General features: G+C 34.0%; 1 protein-coding gene across 1 annotated transcript in view; it reads right to left on the bottom strand.

Moving 5' to 3' along the window:
* The window catches only part of LOC111710505 (helicase SKI2W-like), a 40,256-nt gene extending 17,167 nt beyond the window's left edge, over positions 1–23,089 (bottom strand). Inside the window, 17 exon segments of the mRNA XM_023484608.1 lie at positions 3–129; positions 1,040–1,179; positions 1,495–1,607; positions 2,848–2,921; positions 3,438–3,571; positions 4,240–4,300; positions 4,681–4,769; positions 7,521–7,578; positions 10,036–10,127; positions 11,036–11,124; positions 11,242–11,334; positions 11,754–11,861; positions 12,551–12,679; positions 13,172–13,320; positions 20,062–20,156; positions 21,467–21,574; positions 23,016–23,089. Of these exon segments, the coding sequence (XP_023340376.1) occupies positions 3–129; positions 1,040–1,179; positions 1,495–1,607; positions 2,848–2,921; positions 3,438–3,571; positions 4,240–4,300; positions 4,681–4,769; positions 7,521–7,578; positions 10,036–10,127; positions 11,036–11,124; positions 11,242–11,334; positions 11,754–11,861; positions 12,551–12,679; positions 13,172–13,320; positions 20,062–20,156; positions 21,467–21,574; positions 23,016–23,084 (1,728 nt within the window). The 5' untranslated portion in view covers positions 23,085–23,089.
* Positions 23,090–25,022: the final 1,933 nt, after the last annotated feature.

Below are 25,022 nucleotides of genomic sequence, written 5' to 3' on the forward strand. Positions count from 1 at the left end.
ACTTGAGGGAGTTTTCTATCCGGCCCCTTGAGTCTTGAAACACATTTATTGATAAAATGATGGATATCTCCTTTCTCCATATTTGTTGTTAAATCCAGACTCGTCAGTATATTCGCGTTCTGATCACATCTACATTATTAATGTAAAGTAAGTAATCTCTATATGTTTCTCTGTTTGGATGTCCGAAAATAACTTATTAACCTCTTGACCAAGTTGCCTTAAATTTAAATTGGAGACCTCGATAGAGCCGAAGGAAAATATTTCTAGCTTGGTTTAAAATTCAAATTTCCAGACAGAGCTGAGTTACCAAACTAGTCTTAAATGTTACCAATTTTTATCTCAGGACTCAGATTGTCATGAGATCTAAAGAAAAAAGCCAATGAGGGTGAATGCTACAACAGGAAGCTAGTATTGACCTACTAAGGGTGAATGCTACAACAGGAAGCTTGTCTTGTCCTACCATGACCTACTGAGGGTAAATGCTACAACAGGAAGCTAGTATTGACCTACCATGACCTACTAAGGGTGAATGCTGCAACAGGAAGCTAGTATTGACCTACTATGACCTACTAAGGAAGAATGCTTCTTCAGGAAGCTTGTCTTGTCTTACCTTGACCTACTGAGGGTAAATGCTACTATAGGCAGCTGTCTTGTCCTACCATGACCTACTGAGGGTAAATGCTTCTATAGGCAGCTTGTCTTGTCCTACCATGACCTACTGAGGGTAAATGCTACTATAGGAAGCTTGTCTTGACCTACTGAGGGTAAATGCTACTATAGGCAGCTTGTCTTGTCCTACCTTGACCTACTAAGAGTGAATGCTACTATAGACAGCTTATCTTGACCTACCTTGACCTACTGAGGGTAAATGCTACTATAGGCAGCTTGTCCTGTCCTACCTTGACCTACTAAGAGTTAATGCTACTATAGGCAGCTTGTCTTGTCCTACCATGACCTACTGAGGGTAAATGCTACTATAGGCAGCTTGTCTTGACCTACTGAGGGTAAATGCTACTACAGGAAACTAGTATTGACCTACCTTGACCTACTGAGAGTGAATGCTACTACAGGAAGCTTGTCTTGTCGCTGAAGATGATCTATGAGAGTTAACCAGATATTCCGCTCCTGCTGGGGACCAACTCGGTCCTTCACTCCTTTACTACCAGTCTGCTGTTTACCCTTATAAATTAATTGGTAACAATTCAATCAAATAATCGTTCGATTCTATCAATCAATCAGTCACAATCAGTTAATCAATCATTATAGTTCATTCAATTGTTCAATCAATTAAAAAATCAATCAACCGATTCAATCAATCATTCAATCTTTCAATTAGTAAATGAAATGAATATTACAACATTGTCAGGAAAAATAAAGATTGTTAGGAAACAAGAATGCAAGTCAAAATATTTATTTAATCTTCAATGAGATTTTGAAAAAAAAATCGTATCGCATTTTCATTTTTCTAAAAATGTCTGTCAGCGTCTTCTGTACCTTGGCTTCTCTCTCCTTCTTTGCCTCTACCGCCTTTGTGTAACCCTTCTGTAAAAAGTTGCCAGCAGCATCCTGGAGCAGGAATCTTTCATCCCGACTCTTCCCACTTGAGCCTAGACATCAGTCAATCAGTCAATCAATCAATCAATCAATCAATCAATCAATCAATCAATCAATCAATCTATCTATCGATCAGTTGCTGGCAGCGTCCTGAGCTGAAAACTTTAGAATAGTGGATATCAAGATCAATGCTTAATCCTCTCTTTTCACTAATCTCCAGACTTATTTAGTCTTTAGATTAATTTCTACAGATTAGAGATGCACTCTCTAAGTTTTTAAAAAACCGGTTTAAATTTTTCCCGCATTTGTGGTGTCTTATCAATTGGACTAATGGTCAATTGAACGCATGTAAGTTTAGGATTAATGTTTATGTTAACATGATTAAATTCATATTTGTTTAATTGATCTTAAAGCCGACTTAAGAACAGCTGACGTTAGTTCAATCGTATATTAGTTCTACCGATATAGCATCATATCTTTAATTGCAATCAAAGGTTTCTTTATTACAGTAGTAGGAAATGTTATATCCAACAAGAGCGGATTAAAAAGAAAGTTTCCACAGTGGATATTCAGATTAAGCGATCAGGATTCAGGGTATCCCAATCTAAAGTTCCTATCTCTGGAGAAGGAATCTTTCATCCCAACTCTTCCCACTTAAACCTAGACATAAATCAATCAATTAATCAATCAATCAATCAGTTGCCGGCAGCATTCTGGAGAAGGAGTCTACAATCATAAGTCTTCCCACTAGACTTAGACATCAATCTATCAATCAATCAATCAATCAATCAATCAATCAAACAATCAATCAATCAGTTGCCGGGAGCATCTTGGAGAAGGAGTCTACAATTATAAGTCTTTCCACTAGACTTAGACATCAATCAATCAATCAATCAATCAATCAATCAATCAATCAATCAATCAATCAATCAATCAATCAATCAATTAATCAAATCAAATCAATCAATCCATCCATAAATCAATAAAACAATCAGTTGCCGGCAGCATTCTTGAGCAGAAATCTTTCATCCCGACTCTACCACTTGATCCAAGACGCAAATCAATCAATCAATCAGTCACAATCAGTTAATCAATCATTATAGTTCATTCAATTGTTCAATCAATTAAAAANCTCCAAAACACATAATGGACATCAACTTGTGGGATCATCTTGAAACTGGATATCAGAGAATCGATCGAACGTATGAAAATCTTATTACAAAATAGCAAAATGCGTAATTATTTAAAACTCGTGGATTTTTTGCAAAATGTACATTTTATAAATATATTTACCAGTGTACAGGAAGTGTTCAAGTGGGACTGGCCTTTTTGCTGTTGAAATAACCCAGATTTTCTTCTTTTTTGTCCTAAATAAAATTTAATTTAACAAGAACACTAATGAAGAAAGCAGTGTAAGTGATTAATGTTTCGACAACAAGTTTTAATTTCAAATTCTTTAGAACCTATGAAATTAATTTGCACACGATTCCAGATTCATAAAGCAAAATACATTCCATGTAAACTTTTAAATATTTTAATCTTATTTCTCTAGATTTTAATAACACTTTTTTTGTATAATTTCTACAAAACATCAAGATATATTAAATAAAATTAAAAAAAAACATACAGTTTTTAGTCCAAAATAGCACCACAATAAAATGCTCTAAGCGCGATTTCAAAACCTCTGGAAGATACGATTCAGGTCTAAGCTGTCGTTGGGCCTAATTAACGGCTTGAGGTTTCGGATTCAAGCTGCATCTTATTTTCCACAGAGTTGAGTTGAAAACCCCGATTTTATATTCTATTTGGCGGATTTTCATGGTAGCACAAAAAGGCATCAAACTGTTTTAGTAGGCACGAACCTGTGATATAAAATTATCTACCTTCCTACCCAGTCTGCAAACTCCAATGTATTTGGTACAGTAGCAGACAGCATGATGATATTCACGTGCTCGGGGAGAAGAATTAGAACTTCTTCCCACACCACTCCACGCTCTGGGTCATTGATATAGTGAACCTAAAGCATAACAATATGTTAGGAATTTTTACATAGTAATCTCAATGTTGAGAAGGTTTGCCGCAAAATCACAATATTTTATTAGGTGTTCCTAGATATCCGAATATGTTCGAAGTTTTGCCTAGAAATCCCAATATGTCCATTGTCGACCCTTACCAATATTTTAAATAAAAACAATCTCAAGGAATAATAATTGTCTTAAAACTTCTTTAAAAAGTGAATAGAAAGGGATGAGGGTCAACACAAACCGAAATATATTTTCAATAAAATGTGGAGCTAACATCTACTTTTTTTACTCTACATATATATAATAATACGGTTGGAAGGTTTGTCTAGAGATCCCAATTTGTTGGGAAGGTTTGTCTAAAAATCCCAATATAGGAATGATTGCCTAGAAATCCCAATATGTTGGTAAGGTTTGCGTAGAAATCCCAATATAATGGGAACTTCTTTTCTAGAAATCGAAATATGTTAGAAAGTTTAAGCCCTTGAGTCTGCCAATATGTTTGGAAGTTTCATTAAACCTAGAAATCTCAACATTTAAGTATAGTTTGCATAATCTCAAATCCCGATTACCCGCTTTAATAAAAATCATTAATTTATTGTATTATTTTTCACGTAACAATTAAACTAGCTTAAAAATATTTTTTATTTTTTATTTAAGTTACCTCGTCGAAAATGACCCACTCTAAATCTCGAATAATATCGCTCCCGTTATACAACAATGACCTAGTAAGTCAATTTTAATCAGAACATTCAAATATGTTTTATTTTATATGTTTATTTTTATCTTAATCTAAAAAAGTATTTAAGCAGGGTTTTGAAAATTTGCATCTTGATAACAAGAGGTGATTTGGATGTTTGGGTCTAGGGAAAAAAGATTGGACAGTAATTCTTCGAGAAAAAATATTTACCATCAAATTAGTTTAATTTTACCCTAAAATTTATTTAGTTTCTCCTAAAAATAATTAATTTTCACCAAATACCGCAATTAAACCCCATAAACTATTTTTCCGCTCCGCGTAAACAGACTTAACCAGTGGGTGAAAACAAATCAATTTTGAAAAGGTGGTGGGGAGGATTTAAAAAAAACTTACGATGTTAATTACCTAAGAATCTCAGTTGTCATGATGAGGCAAGTAGCGGCAGGGTTGATTTGTATATCACCAGTTACCAGTCCAACATCGTTAAAAGTATCCTAGATAAATAATTCCAGTACAAGAAAAGATATTTTCAAATATTGTGGGGGGCAAATAGGTTGTCAAGTACAATAGATGGCAACACAGAATGCGTACACTTTCAGTACAGCTGTTTAAACGTCATAAGTGTCAACTCAAATTTTCTGTCTTACAAAACTATAAATAAAAGTGATATTTTTAGACTAAAATGCTTATCTTTTAGTGAAATTAGTGCAATTTTATATGTTCTTTATTTCTGTTTTTACGATTTTTCATTTAACGTTCTATAGATTAAATAACGGGGTTGAAACTGATTTTGTACATAACCCTTTAATATTGTAATTCGAAAGTATAACGTTAAAACATATTTCAGAAATGTTTAATGATATCTTTGGAGAAGTGCTCTGGAAAGGTCTAATCGTGGATAAACCCCCAGATCCGGGGGAAATACAGGCAACAAGAAACTGTAATTTTCTAATGAAATGTCGTCTTCTAAGAATATTTAATTTTTTTCTCAAATGTCGTATTTTATTATTTTTGGGAACATGTAAGAAATATATAAATTTTTCAAAAGCAATTTATTTATGAAATTATTGGAAAGTCTATGTAGATATATATTATTAACAGGGTGCCCCAAACAAAAATTTAGAGTAGGGGTATTGGGTACTGAGGCAACAATTTTGATTAAATGTTCACAATCATGTTAACATTAGAAATCTCGATATTTCAGTTATTTCCAGGCATTCTTTTAATGTTACAATCACTTCTTTAATTATGTAGCATGAGCCGAAAAATCGATTTCCCAGATTTTTCAAATTTTGATTTTTTACATATATTCATTTGTTCATAAATAACCAAAAAATTCACAAATTTTCGTACATTTTATGTAAGTTATATGTTACAGCCAAAATTTTGGATCTGCAAAGTGTTTTGTGAGACAACGTGTATATTATATTTAAATTTCGCAATATGAATGTCTGTGTGATTTGTTTTGATAAAAAACGACGGATTTATTTCATTTATTTTAAATCCATCAAGGTGAGGGGGGGGGGGGTACTTTAAAGGTATACTATGAACACATACTAAGTCAACATTACATTATGATATTTTTTGGTCTTCATTGATTATATTTATTCATTTAGGGGGCAGGAGAAGAACTTGTTTTGTGCCTGGATGCCGTCCACCCCCGGGGACATCCAGATTTTAATTTCCAAAGAACAAAAAGAAGCAGGAATTGTGGCTGAATTCTTTGAAAATTGACAACACTAATGAAATCGGAGATAGCAGAGTGTGTGCTCTTCATTTTGCTAAGTCTGATTTTAAGCCAAATTTGAGGACTTTTTCGAAACTTCCAAAAATCTTCCCTTCAAGGAAATTTCTCTTATCCTCTGCAATCCCATCAATAACTGTAAACCAAGATCTCCATTATCAACCTTTTTGTTTTATGCTTTAATAAATAGTTAAAAATATTTTTGTATTTTTATTATTGTTTTTTTGTTGCTGTTGTTGTGTATGATGATATTATGTGTATACGTAAGTCATTGTTTAACCCACCAAAACTACGTCACTTTTAAAACAAGGTAATCCAAATGATTTTTTGTAAAATTCGTATATAGTATGAGTGTTTCGAAAAGTTATAAGTCTAATTTTTTTTTTAAATTAGCTGGCTTTAGAAATTGAACAGTAAACCTATAATAACCCTAGAAATATTTACTTTAATGGTACTTAGAGGGATGTGGCCTGGACGCCCCCCCCTCCCTCAGACTATTTAGTTTACATAGATATATACAATGAAAAAAAAATTAAGCCAACAAACGACAGTAAAAATACTCTATCTAATTTTGAGTTGTAAATATTTTACGTATTCCAACAAAGACGACATTTATCTCCACCGAATCTTGGAAATCATACAAACTAATTGAGGGACATGTCGTCTTTCTTTTTTCATTTGACACATATGACGTTGTGCGCAGTTGGTCGATTTTTCTGTTGCCATCTATTGTACTTGACAACCTATACAGTAAAAATACTCTATCTAATTTTGAGTTGTAAATATTTTTTACGTATTCCTACAAAGACGACATTTATCTCCACCGAATCTTGGAAATCATACAAACTAATTGAGGACATGTCTTTCTTTTTTCATTTGACACATATGACGTTGTGCGCAGTTGGTCGATTTTTCTGTTGCCATCTATTGTACTTGACAACCTATTTGGTGGGGGGAGAAGGGGGTTGGGGGGAAGGTCTATAAACCAGTCCTTAGGATCCGGTTCCTCGATGCAAGGGGCAAAATATCAACCGAAAACCTGTTAAACAAAAAACACTTTTTAATCTCAGGGATTGATTTTTAAACCTTAGGAAAATTTTCTTTTGCCTTCGCTTGTTAAAACCATTTTATCTATTCAAAATGAAAACCCCTAAAATCTTAATTTTCTCTTCAAAAACATAAAATTTCCCATGAAGACTTAAATTCAGTCAAAAAGGCTTGTTAAATTAAAAAAGACAACAAAAACGATTTATAACGAAAAGGTAGGTTAGGAGGATGAAGAAGAGGGATAGGAGGGGAGAGGACGAAGAAAGAGGATTGGAGGGTAGAGGATGAAGAAGAGGGATAGGAGGGGTGAGGACGAAGAAGAGGGATGGAGAGGATTAAGAAGAGGGATAGGAGGGGAGGAGAGGGAGGAGAAGGAGGATAGGAGGGGAGAGGATGAAGAAAGAGGATAGAGGAGAGGGTAGGGGGAATTATATAATATATAATCGTGTATTACCTTAAAATCTCGAAACTTCTGATTTGATAGAGCTTTGATGGGAGAAGTGTAAATAGTCCTAAATAAAGGAAGAAATTAAGACAAATAAATTAACATGCACAGTGCAGAGAATAGGAATAAAGGGAAAGGAAATGGCGCTGGTCTGGCATGAGAAAGCCAGTCGCACTGCTTTGCAGACCAGTACGGTAATCCTTACACATACTCTTTTGGTACAGACACACAACATGATTACAGTCAAGGAAATTGCAGAACAATGTTGTCAATAATAATTAAGCTTGAATAACGACTATATTTATTGTAAACTTTAATTAAGTTATATTCTTTGCGTTAAAATTTGGCTTATAGTGTTGACTTAAATATATAAATAATATACTACACTAGAAATTCAAGGCCCTTCGCGCCCATCTTCTATTTAAAGTGTGAACATGTTCTTTTTGATTACATATCAAAACAAAACAAAATATTTTGCGGATTTTTAAAAAAAATTTGCGAATTTTTAAGAATTTAAATTTGTTTACAAAATTAAAAAACCTTTAAAAGACATTTTTATTTTTATTTTTATCATTCATAAAACTTCCCTGTGGTCACGTGATGTCCCACAAAAAATTTGGGCCCGATCGGTTCAGCCGTTCTGACGTTTATTGGATACAAACAAACAAGACAGAAAAACAGACAAACAAACAGACAGACAAGACAAATTTATATATAGATATATATCAAACTTATCTTTATGTAAACAATTAACAATAAACAAATGTACTCTCCTAGACTGTACAAATACCGAGATTCGTATGTACTGTATATATCTACAGTACACACCTTCGGTACGGTAATCTTTACACACACTCTTTTGGTACAGACACACACACATGACGTTTCAGCCCCCTGGCCCAGTGTCCGAATTCTATTAATTTGAGCCACGTCTTAAAGAACCGGTTTCAATTCAGCCCCGGCTTAAATCTTGAAACAATGAATACGATTTTAAGTGGAACCAACCATATTTGAGGCGTGGCTTAAATTTAAGCCGCGGCTCAAATTCTTTAAATTCGGCGTCAGGGTCCATAATTCAAGCACACTTACAGGGTGGACAAAACTTTTTTGAAAAAATCCGTACAAAAATCCGTACGTTTTCAGAACAAATCCGTTCAATCCCTACATTTTCAGAACAAATCCGTTCAATCCCTACATTTTCGGGAAACAATTCCGTACAATCTACAGGGTGGCCAAAACTTTTTTTAAACACGTCCGTACAAAAATCCGTACATTTTCAGAAGAAATCCGTACAATCCGTACAATTTTCGAAAAACAATCCGTACAATCCGTACAATTTTTTTTTAAAAATCCGTACAATCCGTACATTTTTTTAAACCAATCCGTACATTTTTTTAAAATCCGTACATTTTTTTAAAAAATCTGTACAATCAGTACAATTTTCGAAAAAATCCCATTTTTGAAAAAAGATGAGAATGAGAGGAGAAACAAGTAAATTAGGATGAGAATGAGAGGAGAAACAAGTTTAAATTAGGGTGAGAATGAGAGGAGAAACAAGTAAATTAGGATGAAAATAGGAGGAGAAACAAGTAAATTAGGATGAGAATAGGAGGAGAAACAAGTAAATTAGGATAGAATGGGAGGAGAAACAAGTAAATTAGGATCAGAATGGAAGGAGAAACAAGTAAATTAGGATCAGAATGGGAGGAGAAACAAGTAAATAGGTTCAGAATAGAATCAAGTAAATTTGGATGATAATGAGTGGAGAAATAGGATAAGTAAACATTTAAAATTTAAAAATCTATAATTATGGCATTTAGTCTTTCACTTCACTTCTTTGGGATGGGTTTCCTTCTTTGTTTAAGCTTTCTAAAAAACTCGAATGCAAAAAAAGTGATACAAAAATCTAAACACTGTAAAGGTTTTTTGAAAATATCTTCTAAATGGAGATAGATATTGCTTTGGGTGGGGTGAGGTAATTTTTAGTAAACAGGCAGTCAGACCTTTTTGTATCTTAACTCCAATCATGAAATGCAGTCATTAAATTGGCAAATTGGATCTAAGATTTGTAATTTTTTTCTAGCGCTTCATGTGGCGTACTTATAGATTTATTTTTGAAACTGAGGAGCAATGAAGAAAACATTAACAATATTGAACATCAGAAGTCAATATGGTCTTATATCTAAGAAATAATCGGTTTAATGTTAACTTTTTATTTCTGATTACCAATTAAGGAGCGCGCATGCCGCAAAACACGTTTGGGTGGCGTTTGTTTACTTCTGCACTCCCCCCTCCCCTCGTACAATCCGTACAATTTTAGAATTAATAGAAACAAATCCGTACAATCTGTACATTTTGGTCACCCTGTATATACAAAAATAAATGCAGGGGAAAATGCAAGAAAATTTGATTGATCAATCAATGTCATAATGTCACATTGAAATCAATCTGCTCTGCAGCTTTGAAAATTCATCGACAACAGGTGCTTAACAACAGCAAAATAATTACAAGATTATCCCCTTACCTTGTCATATGCTTCTGACTCAACGCAATGGCATACTCCGCCACAACGGTTTTACCGGCGGAAGTATGCGCCGCAACAAACACACTCTCCGCCTAAATTGATCAACTATAGTCTGTTTTAATCTATAAAAAATACTTCAAAACTGAAACTTACATTTTAAAACGAATTTGAATATCTCTGAAGTAATTTCTACATAAAAAAAAACATAACTTAAGGAGACATGCACAATTTTCCGTGATCCTCTATGCAAAAATGGAATTGACGGATTTACAACGGGACCCTTGAAGCTTTTATTTGATATCTGGAATAAAATCTGAAGCATATCGTCGAGTAGTTATTTCTGTGGATTTCTACATTGTTTCCAAAAAACAAGAAATGCAAAGAAACCAAAAATGAAAATAAACCGTTCTTGTAAACAAAAACATAGATATCTAATTCATCAGACAAAGCTTTTAAGAGTACGGATACGGATCGGGTATTGTCATCTGTGCATTAAGAGTTACTTGAAATTACCTTGTAAAGAACCATGGTTTGGTTTCCATGGAAATATCTAAGTCAAGATTATTTCTCTTTTTTATACTATATATTCGACAATTCTTTTACTCAAATTTAGCGAGAAATAACTCCTAAATAATATGATGTAGGAAAGGTGATTATGAACTTTTTAAGGGGGGTGATTTTTCAAGAAAATATATATCCCAGTGAGTAAGAAATAGAAGGGAGATAAAACTGACGTGGTTCGCCCTACCATATGATTATAGATGCTTTGCAGACGGTACTTCATTTGAATAAGAAGTATTTGTCTGATGTACTGCGTATACAATAACCTTTTCTGAATATTTCTAATACAAATGGAGTACCGTCTGCAAAGCATGTATATTGTATAATCATATGGTATGGCGAACCGCGTCAGTTATATCTCCTTCTATTCCTTACTCCCTGGTGGGACCCCTAATTGATTCTACAATTTTTTTAAGGTGAGCAAGGTCGGGGATCTAACCTGTTCTAGTTTAAGCACCGCCTGTTTCTGAAAAGTATCCAACTCGAAGGGCCACTGGTACGCCATCTGCGGAACCAATTGATGGAAATCTAGAATAAGAAAATATTATATCCCTACTACAAAAATTTCCTCCCGGCTATGATTATTTTAACCCGCCTAGCAATAAATTAAGAAATTAAGACTTAGTCGAATATTTAATATTTAACCTGGAATTGTCGCCTCTGAATCGAGCATCTCGGCCCATCTTGTCGACTTCTGAACTACTGTCGACTGTTTGTCAGTTTTAATTACAACAGAGTCTAAAAAAGAATATAATCATAATCATTTATGATCTATCTATCTATCTATCTATCTATCTATCGATCTATCTATCGATCTATCTATCGATCTATCTATCAATCTATCTGTTAGTTGGAAATCTAAATCAAGATCAAGTCCAAGATCATCTTTCTTCTATCCTTCCTTCCTTCTATCTATCTATCTATTTACCTGAAAGCTTGAGATCTAAATCAAGATCAAGTCCAAGATCATCTTCCTTCTATCTATATATCTATCTATCTATCTATTTACCTGAAAGCTTGAGATCTAAATCAAGATCAAGTCCAAGATCATCTTCCTTCTATATATAATCTATTTACCTGAAAGCTTGAGATCAAAACAAGGTCAAGTCCAAGATCATCTTCCTTATATCTATATATCTATCTATCAATCTTTCTACCTGAAAGCTGGAGATCTAAATCAAGATCAAGTCCAAGATCATCTTTCTTCTTTCCTTCCTTTCCCTTCTTCTCATCCACCTCCACCCAGTCTCCGAGAATATCATTGTCTACACAACAAAATTAAAGGGATTGTAACGTAATTTCAAAGGACCCTTTAATTGTTGAGAAGCATCACAGATTTACTACAACGTTTTTCAAGCCTTTATCTGAGCTGGGAACTTTAGAATGGCGGATATATCAGGATTAAGGACTAAAATTAAAAGTTTCCACAGTGGATATTCGGATTAAGTAGTTGGGATTCAAGGTTATCCATTCTAAAGTTCCCAGCTTTGATCAATTATGTAGAAGATAACGTCGTTTTCTAACTTTAAAAGCACTATTTTTGAAAATATCTTCCATATTTTTATAGCAGTAGTTGATACTATAAAGCTGTTCAGGGAACGATTGAGATCGTTCTTTATAAATCATATGTTAGATAATGGTTAGTTGAAAAGTCTTTTGTCCCTTTAAGCAAAATCAGCTTAGTCGTAGATTACTATATTAACAATTTTTCCCTAAAAAAGTAAACCCACTAAGCTTGGAATCTCTCACAGAACATTCCCCTGGTTCTCCCGAGTTCCCCAAAATTTGAGGCAAATCGGTCGAAAGGTTCATAAGTTATGATCATACATAAAAACAAACAGAGATTACTACTTTATATATATATATGGGTTCACAATCCCAAGGTTTAAGAATAACAATGGTTAAATAAAATGAGAATAAAAACAGTTTTATAACTATTACAGTTGAAACAAACCTGAATTAAGAATTGTAACGAGGTTCAATGTATCCGGGATGGGTTCTGAGCTAAGCTCAGAGTGGAGTTTAGAGCTGGGTTGAGGTTTTGGAGCCGTAATCTCGGAGAAATCCATCCCAGACTGAAATCCTCAAATCAATCTTTTATACTAGGAATCCATACTTGAATAATATCAAGATTTGTTAATTAAGTTCTCTAGATCTTAAAAAGTCATTATTTTCCCAAATATATTGAACGTTGATGAGGATTACCTCCCCCCCCAACACACACACACACACACCCAAACTCACACACACTTCAGAAGTTTATCTTGCAGATTTATTTCCCCCCAAATACGTTAATTTTCTAGTTAAATATCCAATATTTTCAACAACATCCAAATCTGCATGTTTAATAAAAAATTTGTTTGAAGAAAGGATATGGAATTATAGTTTTTAAAGGGAGTCTTTGCGAAAAATTTAAGGATGAATATTGACTAAACCCGATTTGAATTTGGAATCGAATGGTTTCAATCATATTTTAAACTGATGTTTGAGAAATGAGAAAATTGAGTTAAGTCTTCACCTCCAATCATTTTTCGTGAACACTCCCTTTAGTAAAATATCTAGTATGAATGAATTCCTGGAGGAACGGAGAGAAGAGTGGAAAAATCTTGAATTGATTCCTCCAGATCTGGAAGACGGAGGTCGGGGGCAGCAAACCCCCCTGGCCAGAAGGGGTAGTTGGTGGCTGACCCCCTCGTTACCTCCTCCAATGGCCCAGGGGCACGCCTTTACATAAAGTTTGTTATGACGCTGTAAGGTTTTCTCGATTCATATATTAATTTTTCAACAAAAATTCTATTTTTTTGCACACCTGCCTTAATTGGATTTTCAATCAGTTAATCAATCATTCATTTATTCAATTGCTCTATCAATCAATCAAGCTATATTTAATATTTCTCTTTACTTCCCACCATTAACCGGAACCTCTCCCCCACCACTTCTGTAATAAAGGTAAGTAACCAGTTTTATAAACAATGATGTAATTAACTGAAGAAATTCATTTAAAAACTTATTTTATCATATTTTCCTAGTTTGTTAATAGTTTTCAAATTTTTTAAGATTCATGGATTCAGTTCAGTTTTTTTTTCGATGAAAACTGAACCCATGAATCTAGAAAATGTCAAAACTACTAAAAACTGGGAAAATATGATAACATATGCTTTTAAATGAATTTCTTCAGTTAATTTCATCTTAGTTTATCAGTGTGTATCCGAACCTTGCAGAGGAAGGGTGTCAGCAGAGCTTTCTAAGCCTGTTGAGAGAAAGGGCGCTATGGGCGTTGTACTTGTATAGAAGTCTAGATATCAAGGTCACTTCTCTCCACAACTGAGTGGAAAGCGTGACTAATCCTGAACAAGATATAGTAATAAAGATGAATACAGAAGGAATACAGAAACTCAAAACATCATGGATGAAGTACACGCTGATACAGGTTTTAAGGGGGAACAGAGCCTTAAATAGACTTTAAATCAAATACCATAAACTGGTTATTCACCCTTCTCAAAATGGAAACTGGATTACTCATGGAAGACCTCAGACAATGATAGGCAAAAGACACACTCCCCGTATTTTACAGCGATGGGACAGCATGCTTAGCGGGTTATTTTTTCTTTAAAAAATCTGTCCACGTGGGAATACACGTTAAAAGTGAGGACTATGGTATATCTCATACCTGTTACCCTTACACCCCCATCCTCATCCGCCTACCTCCTAAATTCCAACCTTATCCTACTTCATGAGCAGATATAGTGGAACTCGGAAACTGCTTTGCTGTGGAATCTTAATCAAAACTTTCTGAGAGAGATCATCATTGGTATCATGGGTGTTTCTTTCCTAGGGGGTACACCCAAATCACCTAGCCGAATGCAGTTAAGGCTAGGAGGTCTTTTAATTTCTTTCTAACTTACTGCAAGACACTGATACATGTAATGCAGCTGACAAAGGGAAGTTCTCATTACAACAATGTCAGCAATAAACCTGCATAGATGGCCGATTTCAAATACAACTGGAATAAATATAGAAACTCAAGAGCTGATATTGAAATACTACAAATTGCCTGATCAGCTCTCGAAACTGCATATTAACCCTCCTGGGGGGGCGGGGGTATGCAGCTAATTGAATGAGCAAAACAGGACAGCTAGGAAACAAGAAGATTGGAAAAATGAGTATCTGCATTCTGCATTAAATACATTATAAATAAATAAATTGAAAAGGTTAAAAAAACATCTTAGTTTATAAAACTCTTTACTTACTAGATCATGACGTGAAAAAGGTAATAGAGATATTTGATTTTCTATTATGCCCAACTACAAAGGATGGTATCAAGTTTATCTATAGACCGGGAGAAAGGTCAGAGTCTGGCAGACCACGTAAAGTAATCCTGTGTTTAAAGGATATTGGAGCGAGATTATATTCTGGTGAACTCCCGTAAATTAGCGGGGTCATCTTGGAATCACATAAGCATAATTCCTGATCTAACAGCACAACAACGCAAGGAAGAGGAGAAACTCCTTAAAACTGTGGAGAAAAGAAATTCTGAGATGAATTCTGATGAATCACAGATGTGGGAGTGAGTCCTTGTGGGAATGCGTGGTGAGAGAATTAATTAAGCGAAAGAAGATTTTCCATCATGATGGTCAAGGAAGACATGTAAGGGTAAGAGGGGGATGGGGTTGGCGAGGAGAGGCCGGGGGTGGTGAGATGAGAATGAATGATGTTAGAAACTCAAGATATGGAACTGATAATTCCAGAGGATTAAACTACCTGACTGGTGCAAATTCTACGAGAATTCAACACAACAAAGGGAGAACCAGTACCATCTCCAATACAACAAACTTAACTGTGCAACCAACAACCTCAGCAACAACTACAGAGAGGACTACAAATCCAATAGACAGAAGAAGGCCGGGAGAAATTCCTCAAGTTCAGAATCCGAGACGGACATCTCTGACTGACAGCTCCCCTGCTGTACTGCTACCAATGGAAGTTTCAATGGAGGAGGAGATGATAGCACCAAACCTGGAGATAGAGAAGGACAAGAGATCAGAACTCCCGCCATCAGACGAGGAGGGGGGAGAGGGGGAGGACAAAGAGGAAGATGAGGTGAACTCCAACCTGTCCCAGATTTAAGATTTGATCGCAGAGATACATTTAATGGAATCAGTGGTGGATTAATTGTGTATGCTAAAGATAGACTTGTAATCAAACCCTTATCTATAAGGAATGATTTTAATCAGTTTGTTCAGTTTGAAGTTTTGAAAGAAGACAACAAGAATTCGAGTCTAAATATTACTCTCATGTTGACCGCCTAGTGCACATGATATAAATACTCAGGAGTTGTGTAAATTATTTGAAAATGCAGGAGGAAATTCTATATTTATTGGAGATTTAAATTTTCCCTCTATTGATTGGACATATGAGACTGCATATAGAAAAGGCCGAAATTTCCTCAAGTCTACGAAAGAGAATATGTTTGAACAAATGATTGACTTCCAAACTCATATACGCGGCAATGTCCTGGATTTATTATTTACAAATCACCCAGATAGAATTCAAAATATTGAAAGTCTGGGTAATCTGGCAAATAGTGATCATTCAACTATCATGGTGGATGTTGTATTTAATTCTAGATTTAATAAGTCTACTGAGCTGAGAAGTGACTGGAAAAATGGGGATGTCGTGGGGTTGGCTGATTATCTAAAAATGGCTGATTGGACCAGGGAGCTAGATCGGAGAAATGTTGAGGAAGCTTGGGTTTATTTTAAAGATAAAACTCAAACAGGTACAGATTTATTTATACCTAAAATCCAACAATGAAGCAACAAGCGACCGCAATGGATGACAAAAAATGTTATGAGACTAACAAGACTGAAACAGCAACATTATAATGCATATATGCAGAATAGGAATCAGGAGAATAAGGATAGATTTAAGCAGACACAAACCCAATGTAAAGGAGCGGTAAGAAATTACAAGAGAAAATTTGAGCAGAAAATTGCTCTGAACGGTAATAAACGACCATTTAATTCCTATTTGAAAACAAAAGTTCGAGCCTCTGTGGGACCTTTAAAGGTGGGATCTGAGGTTATCAGTGACAACAAGGGTATTGCAAATGTGCTGAATGAGTCCTTTTGTAAGGTATTTTCCCGAGAGAATGTAAACATAATTCCTGAGTGTCAAAATCTCCCATTTATGAGCACCATAAACGATGTTTATTTTTCAGAAAATGATGTTAAACAGAAAATTTCCAAACTTAAAACTAGCTCATCCAAAGGACCTGATAATATATCAACTCGTTTTCTTAAAGATTTTGGTGATATCCTCTCCAAGCCCCTAGCAAATATTTTCAACAAATCAATGACAACGGGACAACTACCTGGAGATTGGAAACTTGCAAATGTTACACCAATTTTTAAAAAAGGGTCCAAGAGTAATCCTGAGAACTATAGGCCTGTTTCACTTACATTGGTCCCGTGTAAATTAATGGAGTCGATTATCAGAGATAATATAGTCAATCATTTGTTGTTAAATCAACTCATTAAATCCTCCCAGCATGGCTTTATGAAGAATAAATCTTGCACAACCAACCTTCTTGAATTCTTAGAGAAAGTGACAAAGATGGTTGATAATGGAGACCCCGTAGATATTATTTATTTGGACTTTTCTAAAGCTTTTGACAAAGTTCCCAAGTTCAGACTTTTAGCAAAAATGAAAGCACATGGGATCCAAGGGGATGTTCTAAGATGGATATCGGAATGCTTGTCAGGTCGTAGGCAGAGAATAGTCCTGAATGAAGGCTTTTCAGATTGGGCAGAAGTAATCTCCGGGGTGCCCCAAGGATCGGTACTTGGACCACTGGCCTTTATAATATTTATAAACGATCTAGACACTTGCACCGAGCTCATAAGTATCATGAACAAATTTGCTGATGACACCAAGCTAGGTCACAAAGTTAGTACAGATAGGGACAGGGAAGTGCTACAGGATTGTCTGAACAAGCTGCTTGTATGGGCAACAGAATGGTGCATGGAATTTAATGTCAAGAAGTGTAAGATTCTGCATACTGGTAGAAACAATAATAGGTTTATGTACAGTATGAATGGTTTACCCTTAGAAGAAATTCAGGAAGAACGAGATATTGAAGTGGTCATAAGCAATGATTTAAAACCTTCAAAGCAATGTGCAGAGGCAGCTCGCAGGGCATCTGTGGTGTTAGGTCAGGTCTCAAGAGCATTCATGTATAGGGATAGAATTACTTTTCTCAAATTGTACACTCAGTTTATTAGATGCCATCTGGAATTCGCTATTCCAGCATGGACACCCTGGACGGCTACAGATATAGAAATATTGGAAAAAGTACAGAGACGAGCAGTAAACTTGATTTCTGGTCTGAAAGGTGCAAATTATGAAGAAAAACTTGTAGAATTGGGAATATTGTCTCTAGAAAAACGTAGAATAAGATATGACCTCATCCAAACCTACAAGATATTGCCAGGAATTGACCAGGTAGACAGCAGTATATGGTTCAGAACAGTAGGATTAAATGCACAACGAATAACACGCACAACAGCTTATTGCAAGAACCTGATTCTTAACAGATCTAGGACTGATGTGAGACAAAATTTTTTCTCCAATAGAGTTGTTAACTTATGATATAGACTCCCAACAGAAGTAAAGGAAGCAAGGACACTGAATTCATTTAAAAAATTGCTCGATATGACGGACTTTTAACCTATATGCTTGTGCCAGGAGGAGTGAGCTATGACCCTACAGCGTGACCTCTATAAGATGACCGGATCACAACTCCAGATGATACTACAGAAATTCCCCTCATGTTCCTACCTGGAGCTCTGGGAATAATTCATCAAGTAAACAAGTAAACAAGTAAACAAGTAAACAAGTAAACAAGTAAACAAGTAAACCTTTATTACAGAAGTGGCATGGAAGAGGCTCCGGTAAATGGTGGAAAAAAGAGAAATATTAAATATAGCTTGATTGATTGAGTGATTGAATAAATGATTGATTGACTGATTAATTTTTACCCCCCCTTTTTTATTTTGTTTTACAAAAATAAAATCCAATTAAGGCAGGTGTGCAAAAGATTTTTATAATTTTCAATGAAAACTTAACTCATGAATCCAGAAAATCAGAAAATATTAACAAAGTGGGAAAAAATGGATAAAATAGGGGGAAAAGTGATCTGAAAACCTTAAACTTAGTTCTGATGTTAGTACTGAGATTATTGACTAACAAGCAGGTGTTTAAAGCACCTAGCTGGTATTTGACTCAGACTTTTTGGAGAAAAAAAGTTTGAAAACATGGAAAAATAGGGAAAATGGGGGGAATTATGTTTTTTTAATTTAATTTTTTATTTTACTTAAAAGAAACACAAATGATGCCCATATGCAAAATGAATTCATGAATCCAGAAAATCTGAAAATATTATCAAAGTGGGAAAATGTGATAAAATAAGGGGTAAATAGGGGGAAAAGGGATCTGATAAACCTTAAACTTCGTTCTGATGTTAGTAATGAGATTCTTGACTAACAAGCAGGTGTTTAAAGCACCTAGCTGGTATTTGACTCAGACTTTTTGGAGAAAAAGCTTTAAAAAACATGTCAAAATGTGGAAAAAAAGGAAGAAAAAATTTTTTTCCCTTATTTTTTTATTTTACTTAAAACAAACACAATTATGCCCATATGCAAAATTTCATTCAGATTCCTCAAAAAATGAGGACAGGAGTCCAAAATGTATTCAAATGGGAAAACAGTACCCTCCCCTTTGATAGATTTTATTATTTAAAATTATTACAGATTGATTGATAATATTTATAATAATATTGATAATAATATTTAGTGAATAGTAAACATAATATAAAGTGATCATCCGACCTCCATCTTTAGAATGGCATGTCAGGTTCCTTGCAAACATTTATGATCAAGGATGAGATATATATATCCATGTTGGTTTAAGATCTGAATATTTTATGATCAAGGGATGAGATATATATATCCATGTTGGTTTAAGATCTGAATATTTTATGATTAAGGATGAGATATATATATCCATGTTGGTTTAGGATCTGAATATTTTATGATCAAGGATGAGTTATATATATCCATGTTGGTTTAAGATCTGAATATTTTATGATCAAGGATGAGTTATATATATCCATGTTGGTTTAAGATCTGAATATTTTATGATCAAGGATGAGTTATATATATGTTGGTTTAAGATCTGAATATTTCTGTTTGAAGGCGGTTGCGCATTTTTTGCAATTTAAAACTATTAAATCTAAAATGATGTTAATTTCCACATATTTGATAACTGTTTCAAGGGTACCATTGAGAATACGACATGTCCTTCTTTTAGATGGATGGTCACTTGAAATTTACAATAGCAGTCTCTATGATCAGACTTTGATGAGATATAAAACAAAATTCGAGTCTTTTTCAGAAATTTACCAACCTTAGAGAAGTGGAATTTTTGGCGGTAGTTCCAGCATCTTTAACATAAACTTCGGTAAACCCCTCAACCTCACCAGTACATGGATTTCGGGTCACCTGCACGGAGCATGTTGTTACACAAATAATTTGAGTGAATGAATGTAAAGAATACTCGATAATTAGGATAATCTGTGAGAAAGAAATCAGGAACCATAACCATTCTCATAAAAAACTTCTTAAATGTCAGAACTTTAAAGGGGAGTTGACTAATTGATTTCGATATCCAATGTGGGAAATTTTAAATTTGAGGATAAATGCTTGATCCCCCTATGAAAGAAATTGCTAGGTAGGACCACCGCGGAATGTTGAAGAGGAGTTAAATAAATCCACAGGTCTTCACTAAATGGAGCTGAGGATGTTTATTGGTTCAATATATATCCCTGAATACCTGTGATATGTGATATGCGAGATGAGATCTGCAAGAAGCCCCATCTTGGGCAACCCACACCGCCTACAGTAATATCCGACCCGTACCAATAAGAAAAATCCTGAACCAGTCTGGCCCCCTACTAGGAATACATGAATACCTGTGTTCTTGTGTCTGTCTACCATGACAGGTTTAGAGCTCAGTAAGATTAATCTTGAAAGGTTTAATATATATCCCTGAATACCTGTAGTCTTGTGTCAACAGGGGCAGGTTTACAGCTCAGTAGGATTAAAGGTTCAATATATATCCCTGAATACTTGTGTTCTTGTATCTATCGGGGCAGGTTTAGAGCTCAGTAGGATTAAAGGTTCAATATATATCCCTGAATACCCGTGTTCTTGTGTCTACTGGGGCAGCTTTGAACTCAATAGGATTAAACTTGAAAGGTTCAATATATATCCCTGAATACCTGTGTTCTTGTGTCTACCAGGGCAGGTTTAGAGCTCAGTAGGATTAAACTTAAAATGTTTAATATATATCCCTGAATACCTGTAGTCTTGTGTCTACCAGGGCAGGTTTAGAGCTTAGTAGGATTAAACTTAAAAGTTTTAATATATATCCCTGAATACCTGTAGTCTTGTGTCTACCATGGCAGGTTTAGAGCTCAGTAGGATTAAATTTAAAGGTTTAATATATATCCCTGAATACCTGTGTTCTTGTGTCTACTGGGGCAGGTTTAGAGCTCAGTAGGATTAAAGGTTTAATATATATCCCTGAATACCTGTGTTCCTGTGTCTATCGGGGCAGGTTTAGAGCTCAGTAGGATTAAAGGTTCAGTATATATCCCTGAATACCTGTGTTCTTGTGTCTACTGGGGCAGGTTTAGAGCTTAGTAGGATTAAAGGTTCAATATATATCCCTGAATACCTGTAGTCTTGTATCTACCAGGGCAGGTTTACAGCTCAGTAGGATTAAAGGTTCAATATATATCCCTGAATACCTGTAGTCTTGTGTCTATCGGGGCAGGTTTACAGCTTAGTAGGTTTAAAGGTTCAGGTTCTCTCAACCAAAACTCCTGAGCTGGTCCTGTGTCATGCATTGGTAAAACCTAAACAGAAATTATAATATCCATGGAGAAAATATTGTAAAACATCCCTTGATAAAAAAAATAATATCCCTTGATAAGTATAATATCCCTAGATAAATATAATATCCCTTGATAAATATAATATCCCTAGATAAAATATGATATCCCTTGATGAATAAAATATACCTTGATAAATATAATATCCCTTGATGAATAAAATATCCCTAGATAAAATATGATATCTTTTGATGAATGAAATAAACCTTGATAAATATAATGTGCCTAGATAAATATACATTATCTTTTTTCCATCTCATAATCTGAGTTCTTTTCCCTTATGTCCATTTGACAGCCCAAATTTTTATTTTGAATAATCTTTTTGTTTGTTTATCTTCTTGTGATTTTTACATTTTTTTATTTTTTTTTAATCGATTTTGATGGTTATTATATCGTTAGAACTGACGAGGGTCAACCTAGACCGAAATATATTTCAATAAATGTGGAACTAACATCTACTTTTTTACTCTACAGAGGTTTGGCCCATTACCATCACTGAATTTTAAATATAATATCCCTTGATAAATATAATATCCCTAGATAAATATAATATACCTTGATAAATATAATATACCTTGATGAATATAATATCCCTTGATAAATATAATAACAGAAGAATAAATATTTAGAACGAAAATATTATATGCAGGCAGAAAATTAAATTTACGACTGATCATACATTATTTCGAAATAATTAAGTCCATTTCGGCAGAAATACTCATTTTCCGACAAAAATATAATATCTTTAAAACTTTTAATTTTTATTTATTGGAAGCATTACTTATGTTAAAAACAATGAATTCGAAAAATAAATATAGATGTATGTTTAGAAAAAATTTCAAATTCTTTGGCACTAATAGAAATATATCCCACGCTAGAAAATATTATATTCCGACGGAAAATATATCCCACGCTAGAAAATATTATATTCCGGCGGAAAATATATCCCACGGCGGAAAATATTATATTCCGACGGAATATATATCCCACGGTGGAAAATATTATATTCCAACGGAAGATCTTTTCGAATCTCCAGAAACTATAACTGGTTTAATAATGAATACCAGATTAATATATTTTGAAAATAAATATAAATAGAATTCCGGTATCGCGCCTATGTGAAATAAACATTTTAATTTCACGGTGTAAAGGAGACTCGACGTTATTCTGATAGTGACCCCTAATTAAAATTCACACCCCATTGTAATTGTTAAAAAACCATAAAATTATACATTCTCTCTCAAGTTAAAAATTGATTATTTCTAGTTGGAGTGTCTATCGAAAATTGACATACATAATTTATGGCTTAAGCAGACCTTAATTTACAGAGTTCAACCGTCATGACCTAGAAATTTAAAAATGAAAAAAAATAATGAAGTCCTAAATTTTAAATCCTTAATGTTACCTCGGGATGTAAAAGAAAAGATTCCAACTGTGCCGCGAGGTCCTGAAGCAGGGGTGGCAGCGTCTCCATTTTATCTGAAAATTTGAAATATTTAATTTTGTGTTTCGTTTAAATATTAAGAAACAAAACACATATCTGAAATTATTTTAAAATATATAAAAAAATTTTATACTTCTTGGAATACTGCTATTCGTATTTTATTTGGTTTGCCACGACAAACTTATAGATATTTTATTGAACAAATTTCTTAACAAATTAATTTAAAAACTATGTTGTGAAGCCGATTTGTATCATTTTGCGAATCTATGTGTAAAAGTCCCAGGCTCAGATCAGACTATTGTTTGATGTATGCAAAAATAACTCTAATTATACTAATTTTATTGAAAATTGTTGAAAAATTGGTCATGAACAAAGTTGATAAGAGGGGGGTTCCAAATTCGTATACTAGGACGGACCCAAAAAGAAGAATGATACCAAAAAGTACAATTTATTAAAATCAAGGAGGGGCGTATGGAAATTCATCTCATATATATGCAGATCTATAATACTCTATAATATATATATAAATCTATAATACTCTATAGTATAAATACCTGTTTGTTTCAAATCAACGATGGTCAGATCAAAATTAATTATTCGGAAAAATTGCAATAAATCGCCAGTGCAAAATTGATCTGTAAAAGATGGACGAAAAAAGATAATCACTATACACTGAAATGCCGCGATGTCCGATATTGTGAAATAGAGATTAAAGGTTTGGTTTGGTTTGTCAGAAAGCCAGCCATTAAATATATCGTCTTTACTTTGATACATTTAACAATCAATTAATTCATAAAACAATTGCATCGATGATTATAAATTATAATAGCCGATCGAAGTTTTTTCATTTTTAGCTGGATATCTACCTATCTATGTACCTTAGTTAGAAAAAAGTTATCCCTAAATACATAATGTATAATTAACACATGGATACTGTTAACCCTCCAATGGGTGGATTCTCATTGAACTATAAATTGTTCGTTAAACAATTGTTCGTTTGAACTATTGTTTATATTTGAACTATAACTGACATGACGACATATCCTGTTGTGAACCATATCCCTAATGTAACCCTGTTTCAAAGGTCGTCTCCGACAGATTACGTCTGATCATACATTATTTCGAAATAATTAAGTCCATTTCGGCAGAAATCTAAAATGATGTTAATTTCCACATATTTGATAACTGTTTCAAGGGTACCATTGAGAATACGACATGTCCTTCTTTTAGATGGATGGTCACTTTTTTTTGTTCATTTGAACTATTTTTTTGTCGACATTTGAACTATTTTTTTTCCATTTGAACTATTTTCATGTCCATTGAACTATATTTTTTTTGTCCATTTGAACTATTTTTTTGTTCATTTCTTAACAATTTTTTTGTTCATTTGAACTTTTTTTTGTTCATTTGTACTATTTTTTGTCCATTTGAACTATATTTTTTGCCCATTTGAACTATTTTCATGTCCATTTGAACTATTTTTGTGTGGCCAATATTGAACTATTTTTTTGTTCATTTAAGAACTATTTTTTTGTTCATTTGAACTATTTTTTGTTCATTTGAACTATATAATTTTTTGTTCATTGAACTATTTTTACGTTCATTTGAACTATTTTTATGTTTAAACTATATAATTTTCTTATTTCATTTAATAGTTCAAATGGAAAAATAGTTCAATGAGCAATTATATTACTCGTTTGAATTGAACTATATATATATATGTTCATTTCAACAATTACTCAGGTGGTACAACGTGCTATAGTTCGAACGAACAATTTATAGTTCAAATGAACAATTTATGTTCAAACGGGAGTGTTCAAATGGGATAGCACCCTCCAATGCTTCCCTTTTTCCCAATGGCTTTCAATAATTTATAGAACATCTATATAGATCAAATGTCAAACATCAACTATGTTTTCAGCTGCAGTGAGAAAATTTCCCCTCCTCTACCCCCCCCCCCCTTTACCC

Source organism: Eurytemora carolleeae, unplaced genomic scaffold, assembly GCF_000591075.1.
Source record: "Eurytemora carolleeae unplaced genomic scaffold, Eaff_2.0 scaffold916, whole genome shotgun sequence".
NCBI classification, from domain to species: domain Eukaryota; kingdom Metazoa; phylum Arthropoda; class Copepoda; order Calanoida; family Temoridae; genus Eurytemora; species Eurytemora carolleeae.